At 39.9% G+C, this 24,858-nt stretch overlaps 1 protein-coding gene across 2 annotated transcripts in view; it reads left to right on the top strand.

Annotated features, from left to right (window-relative positions):
* The window catches only part of CCDC141 (coiled-coil domain containing 141), a 796,073-nt gene that overhangs the window by 161,234 nt on the left and 609,981 nt on the right, over positions 1-24,858 (top strand). For both annotated transcript variants that reach the window (XM_053698512.1, XM_053698511.1), the window contains exon 4: positions 542-650. In XM_053698512.1, coding sequence (XP_053554487.1) covers positions 542-650 — 109 coding nt within the window. The remainder of the gene's footprint in view (positions 1-541; positions 651-24,858) is intronic.

The raw sequence follows: 24,858 nt of genomic DNA, 5'->3' as shown, positions 1-24,858 counted from the left end.
TGTTTTAAAATGTATAATTTTTCTGAATTATGAAAGAAAAAAATGTGGGTTTCACGTTCCTTTAACACTGGGAGAAAAATTTTATAGACTGAAGTCCATCAGATCAGATTGACCGAAACCGGTCAGACTTTGTTTTTACTGCTCACATTTTTTGTATGGAGTCTGCCTATTTTTAAGGATTTTCAATAAAGTTTTCAATGTTTTAATTTCTTCTGGATTCCTTTTCTTCCTGTCTGCGTGAGCCTGGACTTTCTTTGATTATTTTTGGCACAAGTAGGTACTGTAAATTCAGATTTATTTAGGCCTTATGAAACATTTGTATCCTTATTTCTAAATCTTAAGCTTAAATCTTAAGCTTAAATATTTTTCATTCTGTGATCTTAGTGTTCCCTGTATAATATTGCTAACAACAATGTATTTCCAAACTCGTAAATCTTTACAATAATGTGGTGATGCTTTCTCTAGTTTAGGTAAGATTTAAAATAAGTTATAGCTTGTTTGATTGCTCTCCTTTTTATTTTAAATTTTTTTTCCCCCTTAGTTTGCCTCTGCAATTGACCAAGCACAGGATTTCCTTAACAGTACAGTGGATCTAAACACTGTAGAATCTATAACAGAACACCTTCATCAGCTAAAAAGGAATACAAAGGGTAAGGTTTTTATTCTTGTAAATCAGGGTTTTCAAACAAAAGGGACCATCATTTAACTATGTGTGGATATGTTTCTGAGTCAATTTGCTGGCTAGAGCAAAGATGTATGGATGTATGTTTGTGTGTATAAATATATATGTATGTATGTGTGTGTGTGTATATGTATTTATATATCTACTAGTCAGTAGGGAAAATGTACTTGTGTATATATAATCTCCAAGAGCTGGAAATTTACACTAGTCACATTGTAGTATGAAATTGAATCAGACTCAATAGGCTGCTGTATAGACAAAATATAGCAGCATTTTACAAAAATTAAAACTGTTACCTGTGCACTATTCACGGACTTAAATGAAAAAAAGTGTTTTTAGTACAGTATTTTGGCCAGCATATGAAAGCCCAACTGCACATAGAAGATAACTAATTAAACCGAGGTGGGTTTATTTAACCCGTTAAGGTCCATACAAGTGAGAAGCTACACATTGCAAGACAAAAAGAGAAACAAATAAGTATAGTTTCTTTTTTGAGAAAGTCTTCTGCAGCACATGAAACCAGCAGAGAGTTTTTCTTTTTTGACAACGTCAGCAACAGCTGATCCATGGAGTGTGTTGGATCCAGAATCAGAAGCGTTGAACATCTGCATATAAAATAAGTGTTTAAAAAAATTAAAACTGTCATGTTATTGAAATTCTTTTTCCTTCCTAAGATAGGGAGAGTCCAAGGCTTCATTCCTTACTGTTGGGAAATGTAACACCTGGCCACCAGGAGGAGGCAAAAACACCCCAGCCAAAGGATTAAATATCCCTCGCACTTCCTCATTACCCCAGTCATTCTTTGCCTTTCGTTATGTTAGGAGGTGTCAGAAGATTTGGAGAGTCCTGAAAAAGGGTATCTATCCTTCGAGATAGGACTGGAGTTTTAAGTAGTCATGTCAACCTCTCAGTGCGAGTATTGATGAAAGTTAGAGTCTGGGGATGCAGGGAATGTTTTTCTGGGAAGCATCTAGACTACTGCTAACAGCTCCTCAGCAATCAGTGTTGACGAGTTTCACTGCCTGCTTTCTTTCACTCAAGTCCATGTCAGGAGCGCTGCTATAAGACTGTCACACTTGAGAGGCTGTGTTCTGTTCCACAGCATGGATCCTGGAGGTAAGATCGGTTCACTTTTTACACATAAAACGCTATAACAGGGTCACAGTTTACTCCTTTATACATTGATGGGATCCAAGGTTAATATCCTCTGAAGGGGGTTTATTGGACAGTTGGGGTTAATTAATCAGTGTATTAATTATTTACATGCTGCTTTGTGTGATTTTTTTTTTTCTTCTTAAAATGGAAGTCCACTGCTGCATTAATTACTTTTGGGAATTTAGAACCTGGCCACCAGGAGGAGGCAAAGACACCCCAGCCAAAGGCTTAAATACTCCTCCCACTCCCCCAGGTATTCTGTGCCTTTCGTCACAGAAGTTTGGCAGAGAAGTGTCAGAAGTTTGTGATAGTCTCTCATGGAGGGTAGTACATTTCATAATTGGACTGGAGTTTTAAGTAATACTGTCAGAATCTCAGTGAGAGCATGGATGAAAGTTAGAGTCTGGAGATGCAGGGAGAGTTTTCCTACGAACCCATCCCGACTCATATTAACAGCTTCTTGGTAATCAGCGTTGACGAGTTTCACTGCCTACCTTCACTCAAGTCCATGTCAGAAGCGAGGCTACTATCTGTCACTCTTGAAGGGCCGTATTCCTGTTCCACAGCGTAGATTCTGGTAAGATTGTTTCATTTTATTTCAATATGAGATACAAACAAGATAGGGTCCCAGTGGGACTCCTTTTATCTTAAATAAGGGGGTTATTGAACAGGGGGGACTTTAATCATGTTTGTTATGTGGTTCTATCTGCAATGTGCAGCTATACTTAGGCTCTCTGCCTTTACGGAACTTAATAGCATTCTTTAGTACGCAATCTCTCAAGATTGCGCACCCTTTTTGTGACTGGCACGGTGCACCTCGTGACGGGTACAGGTAAGTTGTTTTTTTTCACTTCCGTATGCTGACCGAGAGAGTCTTGCTTGTGGGTTGTCTGGTTCACAGGAGGTGGTGAGTGCCCCAGCCATTGGGGTTGTCAAAGTATGCCAGTTATTTTTTTCTTTTTGTAACCCAAGATTATGGAGGATTCTGATATGCGCGACACGGATGCCTTCGATACGGAGGATGTCTCTTGTGATGAATATGAAATGGCCCGGGTAATTAATGCCCATCAGTTATGTTCCTGGTGCTGTTCTAGAGTACTCTCTTCTCTTGAGTCTGGGAGCTTAGAGTGCTTTGAGCCATCCGCCTCAGAGGTTTCCATGACCCGTGAGGCGTGTACCCAAGACCCTTTCCCGGCTACACACGCAGGTGTCCCTATGGCCTTCACTCCTCCTGCGGAGAGTGGCTTGTTTCCGCCGGAAGTTACGGCACGGTTCTGCATGGCCATTTCTATGGCGCCATCTCATTTATATCTCCCAAGTGAAGTATTTATCCAATACTGTCCGTGCTCCGTTAACCTAGGTCCATTGAGTGTGGGATCACCCGATTCAGTTCGGCCTTCTGGGGAAACATTGGCCCCTGAGCCTTCAACGGTCCCAATCTCGGAGCCGAGGTATCCAGCAGATTTGGCGAGGGATGATTTTGCCTTCCGTTATAGCCTGGCTCGCCTTAGGGTTCTTTTTAAGACATGTTTTGGCAATGTTATAGGAACCCAGTCTTAGTGGGCAGAGGGATCCGAGGCCTTAGAAGTTGGATGGCAAAATGGATATGACGTTAGTGGATGAAGCTAATCTCATTGTCTTCATTTTATCTTTTATTTATGTTTTTCGGTTCCATTTCTGGGGCCTCTACTCGGCTGGTCCTGTTGTAGTTCTCATTCACATTGGGCGTTCACCCAATGGGTGCTGCCTTTTATTTTATTTTTTAACCAGATGGATGTGTTTAATTTGTTTTTCCTTAAGCTCAGGTCTGTTAGATTTCGTTTTTATGATGGTTATTCCCTGGAACCGATACGTGCGACTCTTGGTCGTGTGGGCACTCCCTTGGGAGTTGGGCACTTGTTGAATATTAAAATTTTTGTTTCTAGTTCATTTATCGATCCTTCGGGACAAATTTTCTTTGACATGGAACAGTTCCAGAGTGCTTTTATACCAGGCTGGTACTGGTCGGGCAATTTTTCAGCTAGTACCAGGGTTCATGTCACCTTTGTGGTGCTGAGGATGCCACTAGGCCTATTTTATGGACTCCAGACTCGGATCCTACTGATGTATGAGGCCTGTGGTTTATATGCAACTTCTCCGGACAGAGGGTTGTGCGTACCACTCTAAGGGTGGTTGGTTTGGGCTACTAGCCTGGGCTATGATTCTGCTTTCTGCAGAACACTCTAGGTTCTTCAGACTTGGAACCGTCATTTCCATTAAATGGAAGTTAGATGTGTGTGACCTGTTTGGTCTGATATACCAGGTGATTATTGTTTGGTTTTGACTTGAGGTTCTTCCAAACGCTGACTTGAAACGCTCTTTCTTGCAATGGCGGAGCTTCATCCTTCCCCACTTTTGGGGGGGATTGTCTGTTCGGGTGTGCGGGCATGTTTTTCTCTGTTCCAAGTCATGTTACTCTGGGAGGTGGTGTGCAGGGGTTCCCTGTCTTCTGTGGGAGTTGCAGCTCCAATGTTTGCCTGCTCAAGGTAGTTCCCTTGAATAATAGCTTTTTCAAGGGCTCTGTGTATTCCAGATAATACCTTCGGTCGGACTACAGTCTTTGCCGTTTGGGTATGTTGCTTCCTCGATGTTACTCTAGCCTTGGGGCTTGTCAATAGCAGTGTCAAGGTTGGGTACGGAGGGCCGCCCTTCGAGGGTCAGGCAGTTGGCCTTTTTCCCTCAATACTCCATTTGGAGTTTCGTGGGCGGTGCCTTGCATTACTTCTCTGAGATGGCGAGAAGGGCCTTGGGTTATCATTTTCCTTCGGGTATTGATGTTACCCTGCCCATGTGTGTATCATGTGTTGCCGCTTGCCTACAAGTTTTCTTGCGATCCATTGCATTGGATGCTGATTCTCAGACTGTTCAGGACTCCTTCGTGACTCTTGAGTTTAAGGCTATCTAGATCGCCAAGTCTACAGACTTAAGAGGTGTGCTCCTGCTTGGTGGAGGCAGTTTAGGGTGCTCTCGGAGATTGGTTGAGAACCCTGGCCTTGGTCCACGTCTCTCCATGGATGGGTGTGGACGGTTCGGTTCACACTTGAAGTTGTGGTCCTGTGAGCCCCCTTCGTAGGGGCTGGGGCTCTGTGAGAGATGCCTTTGTGACTGTGGCTCAGGTTTTAGGCCTTTCTGACGGGCCCCTACCTCTCTTCTGGTGCATTTATGATGTTCCTGTAGACTCCAGGTGCTTTTCAACTGGTTGGCGATGTGACCGAGGGGTCTCGCCTCTATGGTAGGGTTTTTTTTTTCTGTTGTTCATTCCCTTCTCTTCCAGAGTAGCGTTTGTGTTCTCCAGATTTGGAATTACCTTAATATCGTGGAGTCCTGCGGGTCCTTTTCCCTTCCTGTGTTTCAGGTTCCTGAGAGGGGAGCTGTGATGTTGCGTCTGGTTCCTCCGTTCCTGCAGCAGGAGGGTTTTGCTCCCGTGGGGGCTTCTACTAAGTGTATCCAATATATGGATGCTGAGGTTTTTGGGGGACTTCTTCCCTTGGGAAGTGTGCCTTTTCTTTTTGCCCACGACTGCATGTAGGGGGTATCGTACCCAAGCACAATGTTTCTCCTGACTAACAGTAGCATGCCGTTTCTAGCAGCTGTCTAACAGGGGATTTTGTTCCTCGTTGATCCTCTTTGTTTCCTGTAGTCTGGGACTCTTGTCTTCGGTCTTTTGATTAGCCTTTGGGCTGGGACTTTTATCCCGGAGGGAAGGTTAGGGATTGGTTACTTTACGCAGTGTTGACCATTTCTGCTGTTGGCCCTTCCTTGAGGAAGGACTTTGGATGTCCTCCTTCTTTCTACTGGTGCCGGAAGGGGGGCGCTTCTTGGAGCCGCTATTCGGTGGGCTGTATGCCTTTGGTGGTTTACAGTTGGAACCATCCACAGCGATTTGCTTAGTAATGGTATATCCAGTTACAGCTACTTGCTCTTGTCTGGATGCTAACTAGCTTGACGCGCCTTTAGGAGGTTTGAGTTAGCGATAGGGTCAGCCTTCCTTTCGGAGGCTGGTCTTTGAGAGTTCCTGTTCAGACGGTTTGAGTTTCTCTGGGAGAGCTCTATTCTAGCTGCTGGGATATTTATCCTGTTCCTGCTGTCTCCGCCTATCTAGCCTTCAGATCTAGGTATGTTATGGAGCATTGGAAGACTCATGAATTTTCTGGTGTACCTTAGGGTATGGTATAGGATTGGGGGACATGAGGGGTTCCTCAAGTCCTTTTGAGTCCTTTTTGAGGACAAGGAGCTTGACGTACCTTTAGGAGGTTTGAGTTCCCAAAAGTAATGTAAGTAAGCAGCTGTGGACTCTTCCCTTCAGAAGAAAATTAAAATATCAGGTAAGCATAATTTATGTTTTTTCCTGGGCTTTGATAGACTGTGTTTTTGGCTGGAATGGAGGAAATTAATATAGACCACACCTGGTCACATGGAGTGCAAGACAGTACTTCCCCTGTTATTACAGCAAGTACAGCAAGTAATAGGAGCCGTGCAACACTTTCAAAAACGAAAGTGAAAATTAAAAGTTTTTTCCTGGACTGATAGACTGTGTTTTTTTGGCTGGAACAAACAGTTTCACTTAAGAGAAAAGTGTTGCACAGCTCCCTTTTCTTGCTGTACTTGTAATAACAGGGGAACTACTGTCTTTCACTCCATGTGAACGGGTGTGGCCTATATTAATTTCCTCCATTCCGGCTGAGACTTGAACCTGAGGAGAGCGTTTCCTCTGTTAAGTGTCTGGGTTTAGGAGGTGGTTTGTTCCCCAGCCATTGGGAGTATAAAGGTGCAGTTTTCTATAATAAAAAAACTTTTTTGTGTGTGTCCTTCTGTGGGTATAACCTGAGCTATGGAGGACTCAGACATGTTAGAAGGTACTCCTTCTGTACTAAATCATACCTGTTTATATTGTGAGGAGGCCGTGGTTTTCCCGCCCACTCAATTATATTCCACATGCCTTAACACCGTCTAAGAAGCGAGACAAGCCTGCTAAGGCTCTTAGTCCCTCTGAGCCGTCTACCTCTCAGTACTCGGTGTCCCGTGAGATTACTACATTATCCACTCCATATGCAGTTCCCCGTAGCACATCTAATCCTCCATCCGGAGGGGGCCTTCTTCCTGCGGACTTTGTTGTGCAGTTACAAACGGCGGTGTCTGTGGCCCTCAGTGCATTACCTCGCTCTAATAAACGCAAGAGAAAGGTTAAACATAACTCTCCTGACCCGGAGTCAGGATCTAAATATTTATCGGATTTAGCTATTATGTCACAGTTATCCGATGATGAGTTATCCTCTGTAGCTTCAGAGGGTGAACTTTCTGGGTCGAGTCCTTAGCATCTAAGCCTCCTGCTGCGGAGGTACCGTCCTTTAGATTTAAAATTGAGCACTTGTGTTTTTTATTAAAGGAGGTTCTGTCTAGATTCCAGAGGCCGCGCTGCCTGAAGAACCTATGATATCTAAATTAGACCGAGTTTACGAAGACAGGAAAGTCCCTTTGACTTTTCCTGTGCCGGTTAAGATGGCGAACATTATTAAGAATGAATGGGAGAGAATTGGTTCTTCCTTTTCCCCCTCGTCTACTTTTAAAAAGTTGTTCCCTGTCCCGGACTCTTAACTGGATTTGTGGGGCTCCATCCCTAAGGTGGATGGTGCTATCGCTGCGCTTGCTAAATGTACTACTATACCTCTTGAGGATAGTTCTTCATTCAGAGAGCCGATGGATAAGAAAATGGAAACCTTTCTGAGAAGGATGTTTCAACATACGGATTTTTGTTTCCACCGGGGGCTGTAGTTGCCTCGGTTGCCTAAGCGTCTACCTACCGGTGCGACTCTTTGTCAGAACTCATTGAGGTGTTGTCTCCCCTCGAGGATATTCAAGACAGAATTAAAGCTCTGAGAATTGCTAATTCTTTTATCTGTGATGTGAACATGCAAATTATTCGCCTAAATGCAAAGGCCTCTGGCTTTGCAGTACTAGCCCGCCGGGTGCTCTGGTTGAAGTCTTGGTCTGCTGAAATTACTTCTAAGTTCAGACTCCTTTCTCTTCCCTTCAAGGGTAAGATTTTATTTAATACAGGCCTGGACTCCATTATTTCTACGGTTACCGGAGGCAAGGGTGCCTTCTTATCGCAAGATAAGAAGAACAAGTCTAAGGGGAGACAATCTTCTATTTTTCGTTCCTTTCGTTCTGACAAATCCCAATGACATCAATCGTCCAAACCCGAGCAACCCAAAAATACTTGGAAGCCGGCTCAGTCCTGCAATAAATCCAAGCAGAATAAGAAGGCAGCTGAAAGCAAATCATATCTGTGGGTCATGGAATGTATGGAGACGACATTCTTTGTATAAAGTCAGATAAGCAAATAAAATTCTGACTGTATAGTGATTAGCATAGACTTGTTAATAACCCTAGAGTTTGAATCCACAAATTCTAGACAATAAAAGTTTGGCCAGGCAGAAACACATGTTACAGTGTAGCTATTTGAATTCATTTTTTTTTAATAATAATTGGTATAATTTTGTTTGTTGTATAAAAATGTGTAATCTGCTGGGCTTTTTTATGAATATAAGGGAATACTCAAATGAATATATATATATATATATATATATATATATATATATATATATATATATATATATATATATAAAAAATTCAGACAACATATTAAATATAAACATGTCTTAACCTATGTATTTTTTTTAACATAGAATATCTTAAGGATTGAAAATGTCTCAAATTTAATAACACTATTATTTTCATTTCAGATCTGCATCTGGTATTGCCATGCATTAAAATGCATTAGAATATGAAATATGTTGTAGTTTTATATGAATAAAAGGAAGGAATAACCAAATGCTATTTTTAAATAGATTTTAAGATAATAGTAATATGATGTTAGAAATAATACTGATGTTTCATATTAAAATAGTCAGAATGAATAATGTGACATAGTCCAGTACACTTGGAACATGTGACTTGTAATATAAAGAAATTATAGTATTTTAAATAAACATTTTAAAGAAATGTTTTTACTGTATAGAAATAATTGAATGAAACCGTTTGTCTCTGTCTGTTGCCCCCGATGCCTTAAATCCAGTATTACAGCCAAAAAGCATTTGGTTGTTAACAAAGATGCATTTCCCTAGTAACCATGCATTCCCAGTGAACCAATGGTTTCGTTAAGGGCCTAACCAATTCACCAATGATGGTACAGAACAAAAAGGGGTGGGGTTATATCACATGATTTAACCCCAAGCATGGAGATAGGCTGGCTGGTCTTTTTGCTTGCTAACTGGTGACTGAGAATTTGCTGCCTGGAACACGGTCACTATAAGCAAAAATAGCTACCCTTCTTATCCACATTGCAAAATACTTCTTTTGTATTCTGAGGTGAATTGGACCTGTTGAGAAATATTTGAAGTGGAATATCATTTTTGGTTATTTTTGGTAAAGTAGAAGAGGTTGCTAAATATAGGTAATATTTAAAACAAATGTATTGATTGTCGCTGCAGTTAAATTACAACTGATAGATTTAAAGAGCATATTTTGTATTTTAGACTCATATTCATAGTCCTGTATAGTTTTAAGCTTGCCTTTTGTATGCTAAGTAATTTATCTTTGCAAATATATAAATATATTTTAGAATTTGTCTTAACTGTAGGTAATTAAGAACTTATTTCAGCATAGATAAATTGGCATTTGAACCGACTGTTTACATTAAGAATATATATACTTCTGGTGTTCTAATTAGAATTGTATTAGAATCATTTGTGGGCTAAATAACTTAATTGTACTCGTCTGAATGTTAGTGGCTTATATCTTGGTATCTCATTGTGATATTTTTAATGAAATTCAATTGTGAATAAGGTTAATAAATAAGGTAATTTTTATAATCTTTGCATAGCATATTATAACAGTTTAAACATGTATAGTTTTGATTCATATCTAGTTTTCTACAAATATATTTCAATGTGTCTATAAATTTTAACTAATATAAATAACTTAGGAATTTTTGTTAATTTTATGGTTTTGTATATGCATTTTATTGAGGGTTTATTTTAAAGGATAATTATTAAATATATTGTATTATAACCCGGCCATATACTGACAGTCTTCAAATCTCATCCACCAAGGGGCAGATTCTTTCTCTCAAATATGTCTACCAGACCAGAAAAGAGGGATGCCTTTCTAGGGTGCGTTTGGGATCTATCCTCCTCAGGAGTTGTTGTCCTATTGAAGAAAGAGGTTTGGGGTTTTATTCAAACCTTTTCGTGGTCCCAAAGGAGGAGGAAAATTTCCGCCCAATTCTGGACTTAAAGTGCTTGAACAAATTTCTCAGTGTCCCTTCCTTCAAGATGGAGACAATACGGTCCATCCTTCCTTTAATTCAGGAAGGCCAGTTTATGACCACTATAGATCTGAAGGACGCTTACCTTCATGTTCCAATCCACAGGGAACACTTTCAGTTCCTGAGGTTTACATTCCTTGACCAGCACTTCCAGTTCATTGCCCTTCCATTTGGCCTAGCTACTGCTCCAAGAATCTTTACGAGGGCATGGACATCATTACCTTTGTCAAGTTCCGTCTCAGACCTTTACAACTGTGCATGCTGAGGCAGTGGAACGGCGATCATTCAGATCTGTCTCAACAGATTGTATTAGACAGCTTGTCGAGAGAATCGCTCTCTTGGTGGCTCTGTCCAGATCATCTGTCCCGAGGGACATGCTTCTAAGGACCATCCTGGGAGTCCTTGTGGACTCAGGAGGAGTCCTCCCTCCCGATCAATATTTTGGAACTACAGGCAATTTTCAAGGCCTTTAAGGCTTGGACACATCTGGGTTCGTCCCAGTTTATCAGATTCCAATCAGACAATATAACCTCGGTGGCTTACATCAAGCATCAGGGGGAACGAGAAGTTCCTTGGCGATGAAGGAAGTATCTCAGATTCTGGAGTGGGTGGAGGCCCACAGTTGTTCGCTGTCAGCGATCTACGTACCGGGTGTGGATTTTCTCAGCAGGCAATCCTTCCATCCAGGGGAATGGTCTCTCCATCCCAAGGTGTTTGCAGAGATATGCAACAAGTGGCGGACGCCAGAGATCTCATGGCATCCCATCTCAATACCAAGCTACCCAGGTACGGGTCGATTTCGAGGGATCCCCATGCGGATCTAATAGCTGCACTAGCAGTGCCCTGGAGGTACAAACTCATATCTTTTTCGTCCATTACCGCTTCTTCCTTGAGTGGTGGCCTGCATCAAGCAGGAAGCGGGTATCAGTAATCCTGATTGCTCCATCGTGGCCGCGCAGGAACTGGTTCGCGGATCTAGTGGGGATGTCCTCATCTCCTCCATGGAAGTTACCTTGTCGAAGAGACCTGCTTATACAAGGTCCGTTTCTTTATCAAAATCTAGATTCTTTGAGGCTGACTGCGTGGAGATTGAAGCTTAGTCCTAGCCAAGAGAGGTTTCTCCGAGAGTGTCATTGATACTCTTATTCAAGCTTGTAAACCAGTTACTCAGCGTATCTACCCCAAGGTATAGAGGAGCTACTTATTGCACAAGAGACTGGCTGAGCTTTCATATGTGCAGTCCTTTGTTAAGGCTCTGATTAGGATCAAATCTGTGTTTATATCTGGGGCTCCTCCTTGGAGCCTAAGTCTTGTTCTTCAGGTTTTGCAACAGGTTCCGTTTGAGCTGCTGCATTTCATTGACATTAAATTGTTATCTTGGAAGGTTCTCTTTTTATTGGCTATTGCCTCTGCACGCAGAGTTTCTGAGATCTCTGCTTTGCAATGTGAGCCCCCTTATCTGATTTTTCATGCAGATAAGGCAGTTTTATGTACTAAATTAGGTTTTCTTCCTATGGTTGTGTCAGATCGCAACATCAATTAGGAGATTGTGGTTCCTTCCTTCCTTGTGTCCGAATCCTCCTTCGTCGAAGGAATGCTTACTTCACAATTTGGATGTGGTTCGCATCTTGAAGTTCTATCTTCAGGCTACTAAGGAGTTTAGACAATCTTCCTCTTTGTTGTCTATTCAGGGAAGTGTAAGGGGCTGAAGGCTACTTCGACTTCCCTATCTTTTTGGTTAAGGAGTGTCACCCGCTTAGCTTACGAGACAGCAGGACATTGGCCTCCTGAGAGGATAACGGCTCATTCCACTAGAGCAGTGGCTTCATCTTGGGCCTTTAAGAACGAGACCTCTATGGATCCTCCTTACATATTATTCTAAATTTTACAAGTTTGATGTTTTTGCTTGAGCTGAAGCAGTTTTCGGGAGAAAGGTTTTGCAGGATGTGGTGACCTCAGAATAGGGTCCGCCTCTTCCTTTTTGTTCCCTCCAGTTATTCATTCAGTATCCTCTGGAGCTTGGGTATAGTTTTCCCAACAGTAAGGAATAAAGCCGTGGACGCTCCCTATCTTAGGAAGGAAATCATAATTTATGCTTACCAGATAAATTCCTTTCCTTCCGGATAGGGAGAGTCCACGGCCCCCGCAGGTTTTTTTTCTTGTCTATGGGCGGTCCCCTATTTATTTAATTCTTCTAGCACTATTTATACCCTTATGTTTCTCCTACTTTTCCTTGTTCCCTCGGCAGAATGACGGGGTAATGAGGAAGTGGGAGGGATTTTTAAGCCTTTGGCTGGGGTGTCTTTGCCTCCTCCTGGTGGTCAGGTGTTTATTTCCCAACAGTAAGGAATGAAGCCGTGGACTCTCCCTATCTGGAAGAAAAGGAATTTATCTGGTAAGCATAAATTGTTATTTTACAATCCAGGTCATTCCCTTTAAAAACCTCATCGCCTCTGCTGCAGGTAAGTAGGACAAGTTCTCAAGCTGAACCTTGTTTGCACGCCATTTAATACATTTGGCCATAATAGTTTATATACAGGAATAGAAATTTCTAATAGTCCCAGACTAGTAAAGAATTTAAGCTAGCAAGTAAGAAATTAGGCTATTTCCTATATATTACATTATCCTTAAAGTTCATGCAAGTATTTCATATTTAGTGTAGTTTTTCATAAATGAAGCTGTTGTCCGTTTTGTTTAGGCTGCCATTGACCACTTTTCTAGAAAGTAAAAAGATTCAGCATTTTTTGAGGTAATATGATGTGAAAAATTGTCTTTTTTATAAAAGAAAAATATTTGAGGATTTTTAAACATAGTATAGCTGTAAAAACTGATTTACTGTGGACTTACCCAGGCTTTGATAAAAATGGAGCAATAGCTCCAGAGATATGAAGCTTCAAAACTATATTAGACGTTGCTCATATATGCACAGTAGAATAAAACAAAGAAGAATTTTGTAATTTAATACTAGATTGACATAATTCTTATACAAATCCCCAAATCTGGAATTCCAAAATTCTTCAGAAATCCAGACTTTTCCATGATTAAAAATGACCATTTTCCAAGTAGACTATGCATCCCAGATTCTTTCTGATTTTGGTAATTATGGCGTAATTACTGGGTACAAAATAAATGTTGACAAAATGGAAGTAGTATGGCTCTGCAACTCAGATGTCTTTACTTTAACAGATGCTAAATTTAAAATTAAATTGGGTGTTGTTAAATACCTAGGTATAATGTTAATCCCTCTCTTTTATATAAACTGAATTGTTATAAAGATGATTTTCCTCCTCAAAATCTTATACCCTATCCAAATGTTACCTCTGCTTATTAAGCAAAGGGATGTCCAGCATCTAAATTGACTACTTGTGTACTTCATATGTCAAGGACAGAAGAAGCGTATAGGTAGAATTAACCTGACCCTCCCTTTTGAATGTCTTAGGTATTTTTAGTCCCCCATGGTCCAAATGTACAACTGGGCTTTGCTCGCTAAGGTGGTTGTTGATTGAATATTTTAGAGCATTACAATTAGAAAGTCAAATGATATGCCCACTGTATGTTGCTTTTCTTTCACATGCCCCATTTAGTAGCCTGCTACAACATATGCAGACTAGTATTTTATAAAGAGACCCCTTACACTCCTTGGTACAACATTGTAAATCATTAAATATAACACAGAAGGTACCTAAATATTTACCTTGAAGGGTAATCCAGAGTTTCTGTCTAGGATGACTACAAAGATATTTCAATTTTGGAACTCCAAAGGTATTACTAATATTTCTCATCTGTTGAAGTATACTATTATACATTTGAAGAGGTACAAGACAAATGTATGTATGTCAGCTGGCAAAACAGGCATCCATTCTATCTTCCTAATCTATGATCTATTGATAGCTCATTTGAATGCAGAAACCATTAATAGTTGAGAGATGTCAATACAGTATATTGATATTTATAATTGTTTTAAGTAGGGATGCACCAAAATTTTGGTCGCAGAAACATTTTGGCCGAAAATGGCATTATTTTTTGCCTGTTTTTTTATTTTTCTTGGTAAAATTATTGTGTAGCATATTATTGTTTTAAGATATTTTTGTCCAATTTTAGTGTGTTACTTTCAATAAAAGTGTGGGATTTTTTTATTGGCTCTAATTATGCAAAAAAAAAAAACTAAAAACAAATAATTTGAAAAAATACATTTTCGGTATCAGTTTCGGTTTTCGGCCAATTGCATCCCGAATTTTCGGATTCGGTTTCGGTCCAGAATTTCCATTTCGGTGCATCACTATAAAACAATATACATTTCCAACTATTAATAGCAGAAGCTAAATGGATGTACCTAAGAGAGTTAAAATGTTTATAGGTAAGTTCCAGTGTTCTTCACAGAAAATGTTGCCAGCTGGGTGGCTTTATAAAGTATCTCTTTGGGGCGTGTAATACTTTCTAATATTATAAAATGTTTTGCTATCTAAAGCACAAAATAATTGCATAATGAATTTAACATAAATTTATTTTAATGATTATTAGTGTAATAAACATTTAATTTTTTATTTTTTTAGCTACTTTTGGCTAAATTTTTAGCATGGTCATCATTAAAATTAGCAGCGTGGGTAAACCCATTAAAAAGTTCCTGGGGAGAAAACTTGAGTGGGAACCGTATTTACATTACCTTCTTAAAAATATTAGGATAAAAATTCTCTCCCTTCCTTAATTCTGAATATGCATCCAGTGAGTAATTAGCTGGGTAAGGGACACTGGGCTGTGACTTATTTGATATAATAGATGGTCTATCACAGTTTGATTTCTGGCTGTAAGGACTCTATGCTTCCATCTGCTGTCATTCCTGTGGCTTTAAAATTACTAATTACTTCTGGGTTGACATTCAGTGGTTTTGTATTTGTTTAGAGTCCATGATTGTCATTTTAATTTTCTTTTAGTTAATGTTGTGTAGTGGGTTTTCACTTGTATGTATAGTCTCAAAAATTAGAAATACTTGATTGACATATGGACAGTGCCGTACATTTTTTACACTTTCATTTCTAAATGGGTTATAGTATGTACAGTCAAGTGGTAAATAAGATACATAAAAAAAACCCTACCAGTGAGTCATAGTTTTCTCTTCCTGGGTCTTTGATTTGGTTTTTTGTGTTCTAAAATGCAAATTCTAGTCTATATTTATTTAAACCTAACATCTATTACCTTTCTAATAAAGTACTGTGCTATTTTTCTAATGGTACTATGAATACAAAAGTATAAAAAATTATATAAAGTACATTTATGTTGCACGTATAAGCTGCATGTTAGTATTGCCTAAAAGACATACGATTTTGTTTATGCCAATCTCATATCTAATCCTTCACATTTTCAGACGCAAATATACAAACATTCTGAAATCCAAACTATTCTGAAATCTACACCTTTTCCAGTCTCAAGCAGTTTAGATAAAGGGTATTGTACTATTATTGATTTTGGGTTATTTTAATTTGGTGTATGATGATCTTATTTATCTGATTTAGATTTTAGCATATTTGAGATACGCAGTTTTGGGATTTGATCAGAGAGGTTGACAGTGAATAAGATTTTTTTAAAAATAACAGCCATTGGTAGACTGATTATTTGCATTTAAGAGAGACACAGGAGATACTAATAATTTCTTACATTAAAATACAATCGCCTAGATTACGAGTTTTGAGCGCTATAGGGAAATTAACGAACGCAACAAAAGTGGCGTTATTTAATCCCCTATAGTGCTGCCATTACAAGTTTTAAAAAAACAGGCTTGTGCGGGTGATATGGGGTTTTTAAGCTTCATACCGCACCAAAAACAAGCACTGTTTTGATGTGCTTATGCACGCTTTCCCCATAGACATCAATGGGAAGAGCGGGTTAGGAAAAAACCTAATACCTGCGATTGCGGGTAAGAAAAGCTCTGTAACGCAGCCCCATTGATGTCTATGAGAAAAAAACAAACGTATAAACCTAACACCTAACATAAAACTCCACGTCTAAACACCCCTAATTTGCTGCCCCCTACATCGCAGACGCCTGCCCACAGCTATTAACCCCTAATCTGTTGCTCCCGATATCACGCCACCTAAATAAAGGTATTAACCCCTATAATCTGCCGCTCCCGGTATCGCCGCCACTATACTAAAGTTATTAACCCCTATTCTACTGCACCCCCATCATTGTCCACACTATAGTCTATTAACCCCTATTCTACTGCACTCCAACATAGTCCACACTATAATCTATTAACCCCTATTGGGCCACTCCCCGACATCGCCACAACTAAATAAAGCTATTAGCCCCTAAACCTCTGGCATCCCACATCACTACCACTAAATAAACCTATTAACCCCTAAACCGCCAACCCCCCACCGTTGCAACAACCTAAATTAAACTATTAACCCCTAAACCTAACCTAACCCTAACCCGAACAACCCCCTAACTTTAACATAATTAAAATAGAGCTAAATTAAATTTACAATTATTAAACTAAATAACCTATTAACCTCTAAACCGTCAGCCCCCCACATCGCAACAACCTAAATTAAACTATATTAACCCCTAAACCTAACCCTAACGTAACCCTAACCCGAACACCCCCTAACTTTAACATAATTAAAATAGAGCTATATATAACTTACAATTATTAACCAAATAATTCCTATTTAAAACCTAAATACCTGTAAAATAAAACCTAAGCTAGCTACAATATAACTAATAGTTATATTGTAGCTAGCTTAGGTTTTATTTTTATTTCCACAGGTAAGTTTGTATTTATTTTAACTAGGTAGACTAGTTAGTAATTAACTACCTAGTTAAAATAAATACAAAATTCCCTGTCACTAAAATCTAAAATTACAAAAACAAGCAAAAATGAAATTATCCAAAAAAATAAAAATTATTCCTATTCTAATACCCTTTAAAAAAAACAAAAAACCCACCCCAAAATAAAAAAGCCTAATCTAGAATAAACTACCAAGGGCCCTTAAAATGGCCTTTTGTAGGGCATTGCTCCAAGTTAAACAGCTCTTTTGCTGCAAAAACAAACAAACACCCCCTAACAGTATACAACCCCCCCACCCCCAAACTACCAAGGGCCCTTAAAAGGGCCTTTTGGGGGCCCTTTAAAGGGCATTTTGGGGGCCCTTAAAAAGGGCCTTTTGTAGGCATTGCCCTAAAGATAATAGTTTTTTTCCTACGAAAGAAAACAAACACCCCTTAAAAAAATACATTACACAAAATAACAAAAAAATTATCAAAAATAATAAAAATTATTCCTATTCTAATACCCATTAAAAAATAAAAAAAAATAAAAAACCTAATCTAGAATAAACTACCAATGGCCCTTAAAATGGCCTTTTGTAGGGCATTACCCTAAATATATCAGCTCTTTTTGTGAAAATTTTTTACAAACCCCCACCCCCCAAACCCACAAAATAAAAAAAAATATCTAAAAAACCTAAGCTACCCATTGCCCTGAAAAGAACATTTGTATGGGCATTGCCCTTAAAAGGGCATTTAGCTCTTTTTTACTGCCTAATCTAAAATAAAACCCATCCAAAAAACCCTTAAAAAAACCTAACACTAACCCCAGACGAATCCACTTACAGTTTTTGAAGTCCCCTCTTGAACGATCTTCATCCTGGCGCAGAAGTCCTCATCCAGACAGCGGAGAAGTCTTCATCCAGGTGGCCTCTTCAATCTTCATCCCGGCGGAGAAGTCCTCATCCAAACGGCGATAAGTCTTCATCCTCGGCGGCATCTTCTGTCTTGATCCCCGCGGCGCGGAGCGGGTCCATCCTGAAGACATCCGGTGCGGAGCATCCTCTTCATATGGTTGCCGCCGTACACTAAATCTTCAATGCAAGGTATGCGATTGAAAATGGTGTCCCTTGCATTCCTATTGGCTGAAAGATTTGAATCAACAAATAGGAATTAGAGATGCTAAAATCCTTTTTGCTGTTCAAATCAGCCAATAGGATTAAGCAGCTCTCATTCTATTGTCTGATTCATCATTCAATATAATTAGAGCTGCTTAAATCCTATTGGCTGATTTGAACAGCCAATAGGATTTCAGCAGCTCTAATTCCTATTGCCTTTAAGCCAATAGAAATGCAAGGGACACCGGGATCAAGATAGAAGATGCTGTCTGGATGAAGACTTCTCCACCGGGATGAAGATCGTTCAAGCGGGACTTCAAAAACTGTAAGTGGATCGTCGGGGGTTAGTGTTAGGTTTTTTTAAGTTTTTTTTTGGGTGGGTTTTATTTTTAGATTAGGGTTTGGGCAATAATAGGGGAAAAGCGGTTAATACATTTATTATAGTTTTTTCGATGCGGGAGGGCCTCGGTTTAGGGTTTAATAGGTACAGTGGGGCAAAAAAGTATTTAGTCAGCCACCAATTGTGCAAGTTCTCCCACTTAAGAAGATGAGAGGAGGACTGTAATTTTCATCATAGGTATACCCTCAACTATGAGAGACAAAATGTGGAAACAAATCCAGACAATCACATTGTCTGATTTGGAAATAATTTATTTGCATATAATGGTGGAAAATAAGTATTTGGTCACCTACAAACAAGCAAGATTTCTGGCTCTCACAGACCTGTATCTTCTTCTTTAAGAGGCTCCTCTGTCCTCCACTCATTAACCTGTATTAATGGCAACTGTTTGAACTTGTTATCAGTATAAAAGACACTGTCCACAACCTCAAACAGTCACACTCCAAACTCCACTATGGTGAAGACCAAAGAGCTGTCGAAGGACACCAGAAACAAAATTGTAGACCTGCACCAGGCTGGGAAGACTGAATCTGCAATAGGCAAGCAGCTTGGTGTGAAGAAATCAACTGTGGGAGCAATAATTAGAAAATGGAGTACATACAAGACACTGATAATCTCCCTCGATCCTGGGGCTCCACGCCAAGATCTCACCCCGTGGTGTCAAATGATCACAAGAACGGTGAGCAAACATCCCAGAAACCTCACAGGGGGACCTAGTAAATGATCTGCAGAGAGCTGGGACCATCAGTAACACACTACGCCGCCAGGGACTCAGATCCTGCAGTGCCAGATGTGTCCCCCTGCTTAAGCCAGTACATGTCCGGCCCGTCTGAAGTATGCAAGAGAGCATTTGGATGATCCAGAAGCGGATTGGGAGAATGTCATATGGTCAGATGAAACCAAAGTAGAACTGTTTGGTAGAAACACAACTCGTCGTTTTTGGAGGAGAGAGAATGCTGAGTTGCAACAAAGAACACCATACCTACTATGTAGCATGGGGGTGGCAACTATCATGCTTTGGGGCTGTTTTTCTGCAAAGGGAACAGGGCTAACTGATCCATGTACAGGAAAGAATGAATGGGGCCATGTATCGTGAGATTTTGAGTGCAAACCTCCTTCCATCAGCAAGGGCATTGAAGATGAAACGTGGCTGGGTCTTTCAGCATGACAAATGATCCCAAAACACACCTCCCGGGCAACAAAGGAGTGGCTTCGTAAGAAGCATTTCAAGAGTCCTGGAGTAGCCTAGCCAGTCTCCAGATCTCAACCCCATAGAAAACCTTTGGAGGAGAGTTGAAAGTCTGTGTTGCCCAGCGACAGCCCCAAAACATCACTGCTCTAGAGGAGATCTGCATGCAGGAGATGGGCCAACTGCCAGCAACAGTGTGTGACAACCTTGTGAAGACTTACAGAAAACGTTTGACCTCTGTCATTGCTAACAAAGGATATATAACAAAGTATTGAGACAAACTTTTGATATTGACCAAATACTTATTTTCCACCATAATTTACAAATAAATTATTTCCAAATCAGACAATATGATTGTCTGGATTTGTTTCCACATTTTGTCTCTCATCGTTGAGGTATACCTATGATGAAAATTACAGGCCTCTCTCATCTTCTTAAGTGTGAGAACTTGCACAATTTGTGGCTGACTAAATACTTTTTTGCCCCACTGTAGTTTATGGGTTTTAGTGTACTTTTTAACACATTAGTTATGAGTTTTATGTTACAGCTTTGTAGTGTAAAACTCATAACTACTGACTTAAGATGGCGTTACGGATCTTGTCGTTTTAGAGTATAACGCTTGCTTTTTAGCCTCACCGCAAAACTCGTAATACCATTGCTATGGGAATTCCATTAAAACGTCATTTTTGCGAATGCGGAACTGCGGTTGCGTTACAGGCTAAAAGGCTTGCGGTACACCTATACCAACAAGACTCGTAATGGCTGCGGTGTTGTTTTAATGCCATATTTTCAGTGTTAAGAGCCGTAACGCACAACTCGTAATCTAGCTTAATGTATTTTACTTGTGGTTAGGACTTGTAAAAAAAAAAACTAAAAAAAAAAAAACTGGGGAAATAACGAGAACCTTAGGTTCATTCAGGAGTATAAATTGCAAAAAAGGTATGAAATTCCTACTTCCAATTGTCAGTTAAGGGAGCTTTACATAAACTTTGTGTGTCCCCCTACCGAAAAACCCCCCAAAACCTTATGCCTCCTGTTGTTAAACTGATATCTCTGAGCTAAACATTCTAAAGGTTTGTTGCTGGGCAACATATTTTATAATGCCTGTACTGCTGTTGTCATTTTAGATTTTAGAAAAGAAAAACTCACATAACGAGCTTCTGGAGTTTCCTCATGTCCTTAGTTTCTGCTTTGTATATTTCTCAGAAGTCTGAGGGTCCTACTAGGCCTACTGCATCTCTAGGTGATAAGTTTAAGTGTGATTATCTGCTAGGGTTAACTGTTGTAGTCTAATATGATACATTTTGTTACAGGTAGATAAAACTGTTCTAATCTTGTGCTGCTTGTTTTCTTTCCATAAGGCAGGGAGAGGCCACAACTTCATTCCTTACTGTTGGGAAATACAACACTATAAATATCATCCTTATATCTAACCCCCCAGTCATTCTTTGCCTTTCGTCACTAGAGGAAGATGGCAGAGAAGTGTCAGAAGATACGGATAGTCCTTAACGGTATGTTCCCTTCAAGAGAGGACTGGTGTTTTAAGTAATCATATAAACCTCTCAGTGAGAGTATTGATGAAAGTTAGAGTCTGGAGATGCAGAGAGAGTTTTTCCGAAAAACTATCCAGACTATCTATCTAACAACTCCTGTGCAATCAGTGTTAACGAGTTATACTGCTTGCTTTTCCACACTCAGGTCCCTGTCAGAGCATCGCTTGAAAAGCTGTTTCTGTTCCACGGCACAGATCCTGGAGGGTAAGTCTGTGTTATTTTAATATAACAGGGACGCCTTATTTAGGGTCACAGTGGGACTCCTCTATACCTCAGTAGGATCAAGGGTTAATATCTTCTCAGCGGGAGTTTATTGGGAACAGCTTGGGGAGTTTATATACTGCTTGAACATTTGTGAAAAACATTTTTAGGGCTCATTTAGACTGTGTACTTTTGGCTATAACAAGCAGGTTTCACTTTCACTTTGTAAGTTGCGCAGATCCTAGTAGCTTTGCGCACTTTTATATAGCAGGGGAGGTCCTACCTTGCGCACCATGTGACCGGGTGTGGCTTCATTCACTTTCTTACGATCCTGCTGTAGACAGCACTCCTGAGGAGTGTTTCTTGATAACTTGTCTGGGTCTAGGAGGTGGTGAGTGCCCCAGCCATTGGTTTTGTAAAGGTGCCTTTCTATATTTAAAATGGGGTTTTTTTTGTATCGTTTATCTTTCTACTGGGGGATTACATACCTACTATGGAGGACTCTGATAATACATTAGAAGATTCCACTCCTTCTGTAGTGATGAATAATTCCTGCTTATATTGTGAGGAGGCCGTGGTTTGCCTGGGTACAGTTTTAAAGTCTAATAAGGGAGCTAAATCTGCTATTAACCCTAGCACAATTAGTGCATCTGAGCCATCAACCTCTCAGGATTCTGTCCCCGAGAGATTACTTCTCTTTCTACCCTAACCGCTTCACATGCAGTTTCCCGTGGCACAGCTATTTCTCTATCTTTTTTTCTGCGGACTTTACAGCGCAGTTACAATCGGCGGTGTCCGCGGCCCTGAGTGCCCTACCTATCTCTGGGAAATGTAAGAGAAAGGTTAAACACAGTTCTCCTGTTTTAGATTAATCTAATTTCCAATCAGATCTAACAATTATGTCCCAGCTATCTAAAGGATGAGTTAACCTCTGTAGCATCAGAGGGTGAACTTTTGGAGTTGGAGACTTCGATTACTAAATCTCTGGCGGAGGAACCATCCTTTAGATTTAGAATTGAACATCTGCCTTTCTTTCATGTAAGTGGCAAGAGTCCATGAGCTAGTATACATTCCTACCTGGAGGGGGTAAAGTTTCCCAAACCTTAAAATGCCTATAAATACACCTCCCACCACACTCATACCTTAGTTTTACAAACTTTGCCTCCTATGCAGGTGGTAAAGTAAGTTGTGCTTGATTTCTTCTGTGATAGACGCTTCTAAGCATTCTGAAGCCCAATTCCTCTCAGAGTACAGTGTTTGTCAAAGGGATGTGAAGGGAGTATTGCCTATTGATTTTATGGTTTCACCCATGGAAAATCAATTCAAAGGCTCTCTGTAATCGATCATAGGGATTTATTCCCTGCCTCCCTTTTCAGATCAACATTATACTCCTATACCATTACCTCTGCTGATATTTTTCAGTACTGGTTTGGCTGTCTGCTCTATGTGGATGGGTGTCTTCTGGTAAGTATGTATAATTTTTTTAAGACACTCTCAGCTATGTTTGGCGCTTTATATTATATTGCAAAGTTTTAAATATTTGTGTTTTCTTATATTTGCCATGAGTCAGGTCTATCTATATTTCCCTTTTTTTTGCAGTCTATCAGTTTCAGTATGGAAATTCTGTTTGGGAAAATAATTTTTTCATATCTGGGGTTCCAGTTCTTTCAATTTGACTTTGTTTTCCAAATAGTTTCGCAGGCAAATTAGGCTCGCGAGGACGCAAAATGCTGTTTTTTATGGCGTAATTTTTGGTGTGAAAAGTTTTTTGCCGCAAAGTTGCATCTATAGTGACGCAAGTCTCATCATTTACTGCGTCTTTGTTGACGCTAGTTCTTTTGGCACGAAGTTGCGCTTGTTATGATGCGAGTTGCGTCATTTCCTGGTGTTAGCTTTGGCGGCAAAACATTTTTCACTTCCTTTTGCGTCATGCATCATACTTGGCGCCAATTTTTGTTTTGTTTGTAACCTCTCTTCCTTTAATGCTTCTGGTTCTCTTTATATTTTTAAGAGCTATGATGCTTATTTTCCTGCATCTTACTTTAGCATAAGGATTTTTTCCCATTCCTGAAACTGCTATATGAGGAAATTGCATATTTTGTTTAAATGTTGTTTTTTTTCTTTTTTCATTTTGCAAGATGTCTCAGTCTGATCCTGCCTCTGATGTTGCTGTAGAAACCATGCTGCCTGAACACTATTCTACCAAAGCTAAGTGTGTCTGTTTTAAATTAGCTGATATTTCTTCAGCTCAATTATGTGGCATCTGTCATGACAAGCTGTTGCATGCTGATAATGTTTCTATTAGTACAAATACATTGTCTGCTGTTCCTTCAACATCTAATGTACCTGATATTCCTGCAGATGTAAAGAATTATATTACTGCAGCTATAGAAAAGGCTATGAGGTCTATTTAACAACGGTCTTGCGGACCTGATCCAACAGTGCGGATCAGGTCCGCAAGACCTTGCTGAATGCGGAGAGCAATATGCTCTCCGTATTCAGCATTGCACCAGCAGCTCACAAGAGCTGCCGGTGCAATGCTGCCACCTGCAGACTCGTGGCCAATGGGCCGCCAGCAGGGAGGTGTCAATCAACCCGATCGTACTTGATCGGGTTGAATTGTGGCGATTCCTCTCCGCCTGCTCAGAGCAGTCGGACAGAGGGTTATGGAGCAGCAGTCTGAAGACTTGACAGAAACACAGGCCCACAAGCTCCATATGGAACTTGATAAATGGGCCTCTATGTCTGCTATTCCGCCTTCAAATAAACATAAAAGGTCTTTTAAAACTTCTCATAATTCTGATGAAATTTGTATTGACTGACAACATATTGAAATATCCTCAGCTGATGAGGATCTCTCTGGTTCAGAGGATCCTGAATCAGACTCTGAAATTGACTGTTTAAGATTGATTATATTTGTTCTTTGTTGAAGTGTTGGTTACTTTGGGTATTGAAGAGTCTAGTCCTCTTGATAATAAAGGCAGTAAACGTTTAAATTCTGTTTTTAAACCTTCAAAGGTTGCTCCTGAGGTTTTCCCTATTCCAGATGCTGTTTCTGATATGATTACTAAGGAATGGTCTAAGCCTGGTTCTTCTTTTAATCCTTCTTCTAGGTTTAAGAAGTTGAATCCTCTACCTGTAGCTAGTTTAAAGTTTTGGTGAAAAGTCCCTAAAGTTGATGGGGCTATCTCCACTCTTGCCAGACGTACTACTATTTATATGAAAGATAGTACTTCTTTTAAGGATCCTTTAGACAGGAAGATTAAATCTTATCTCAGAAAAGCTTATTTACATTCTGATTATATTCTTAGACCTGCCATTTCTATGGCTGATGTGACTGCTGCTTCAACTTTTTGGTTGGACAGTTTAGCTCGTCAGGTAGAAGAATCTGATTTGTCTAGCATTGTTCTTCTGCTTCAACATGCTA

This window comes from Bombina bombina, chromosome 1 (assembly GCF_027579735.1).
Source record: "Bombina bombina isolate aBomBom1 chromosome 1, aBomBom1.pri, whole genome shotgun sequence".
NCBI lineage: Eukaryota > Metazoa > Chordata > Amphibia > Anura > Bombinatoridae > Bombina > Bombina bombina.
Note: the sequence above shows the minus strand (reverse complement) of the source record. Positions and strands in the feature narration are given on the sequence as shown.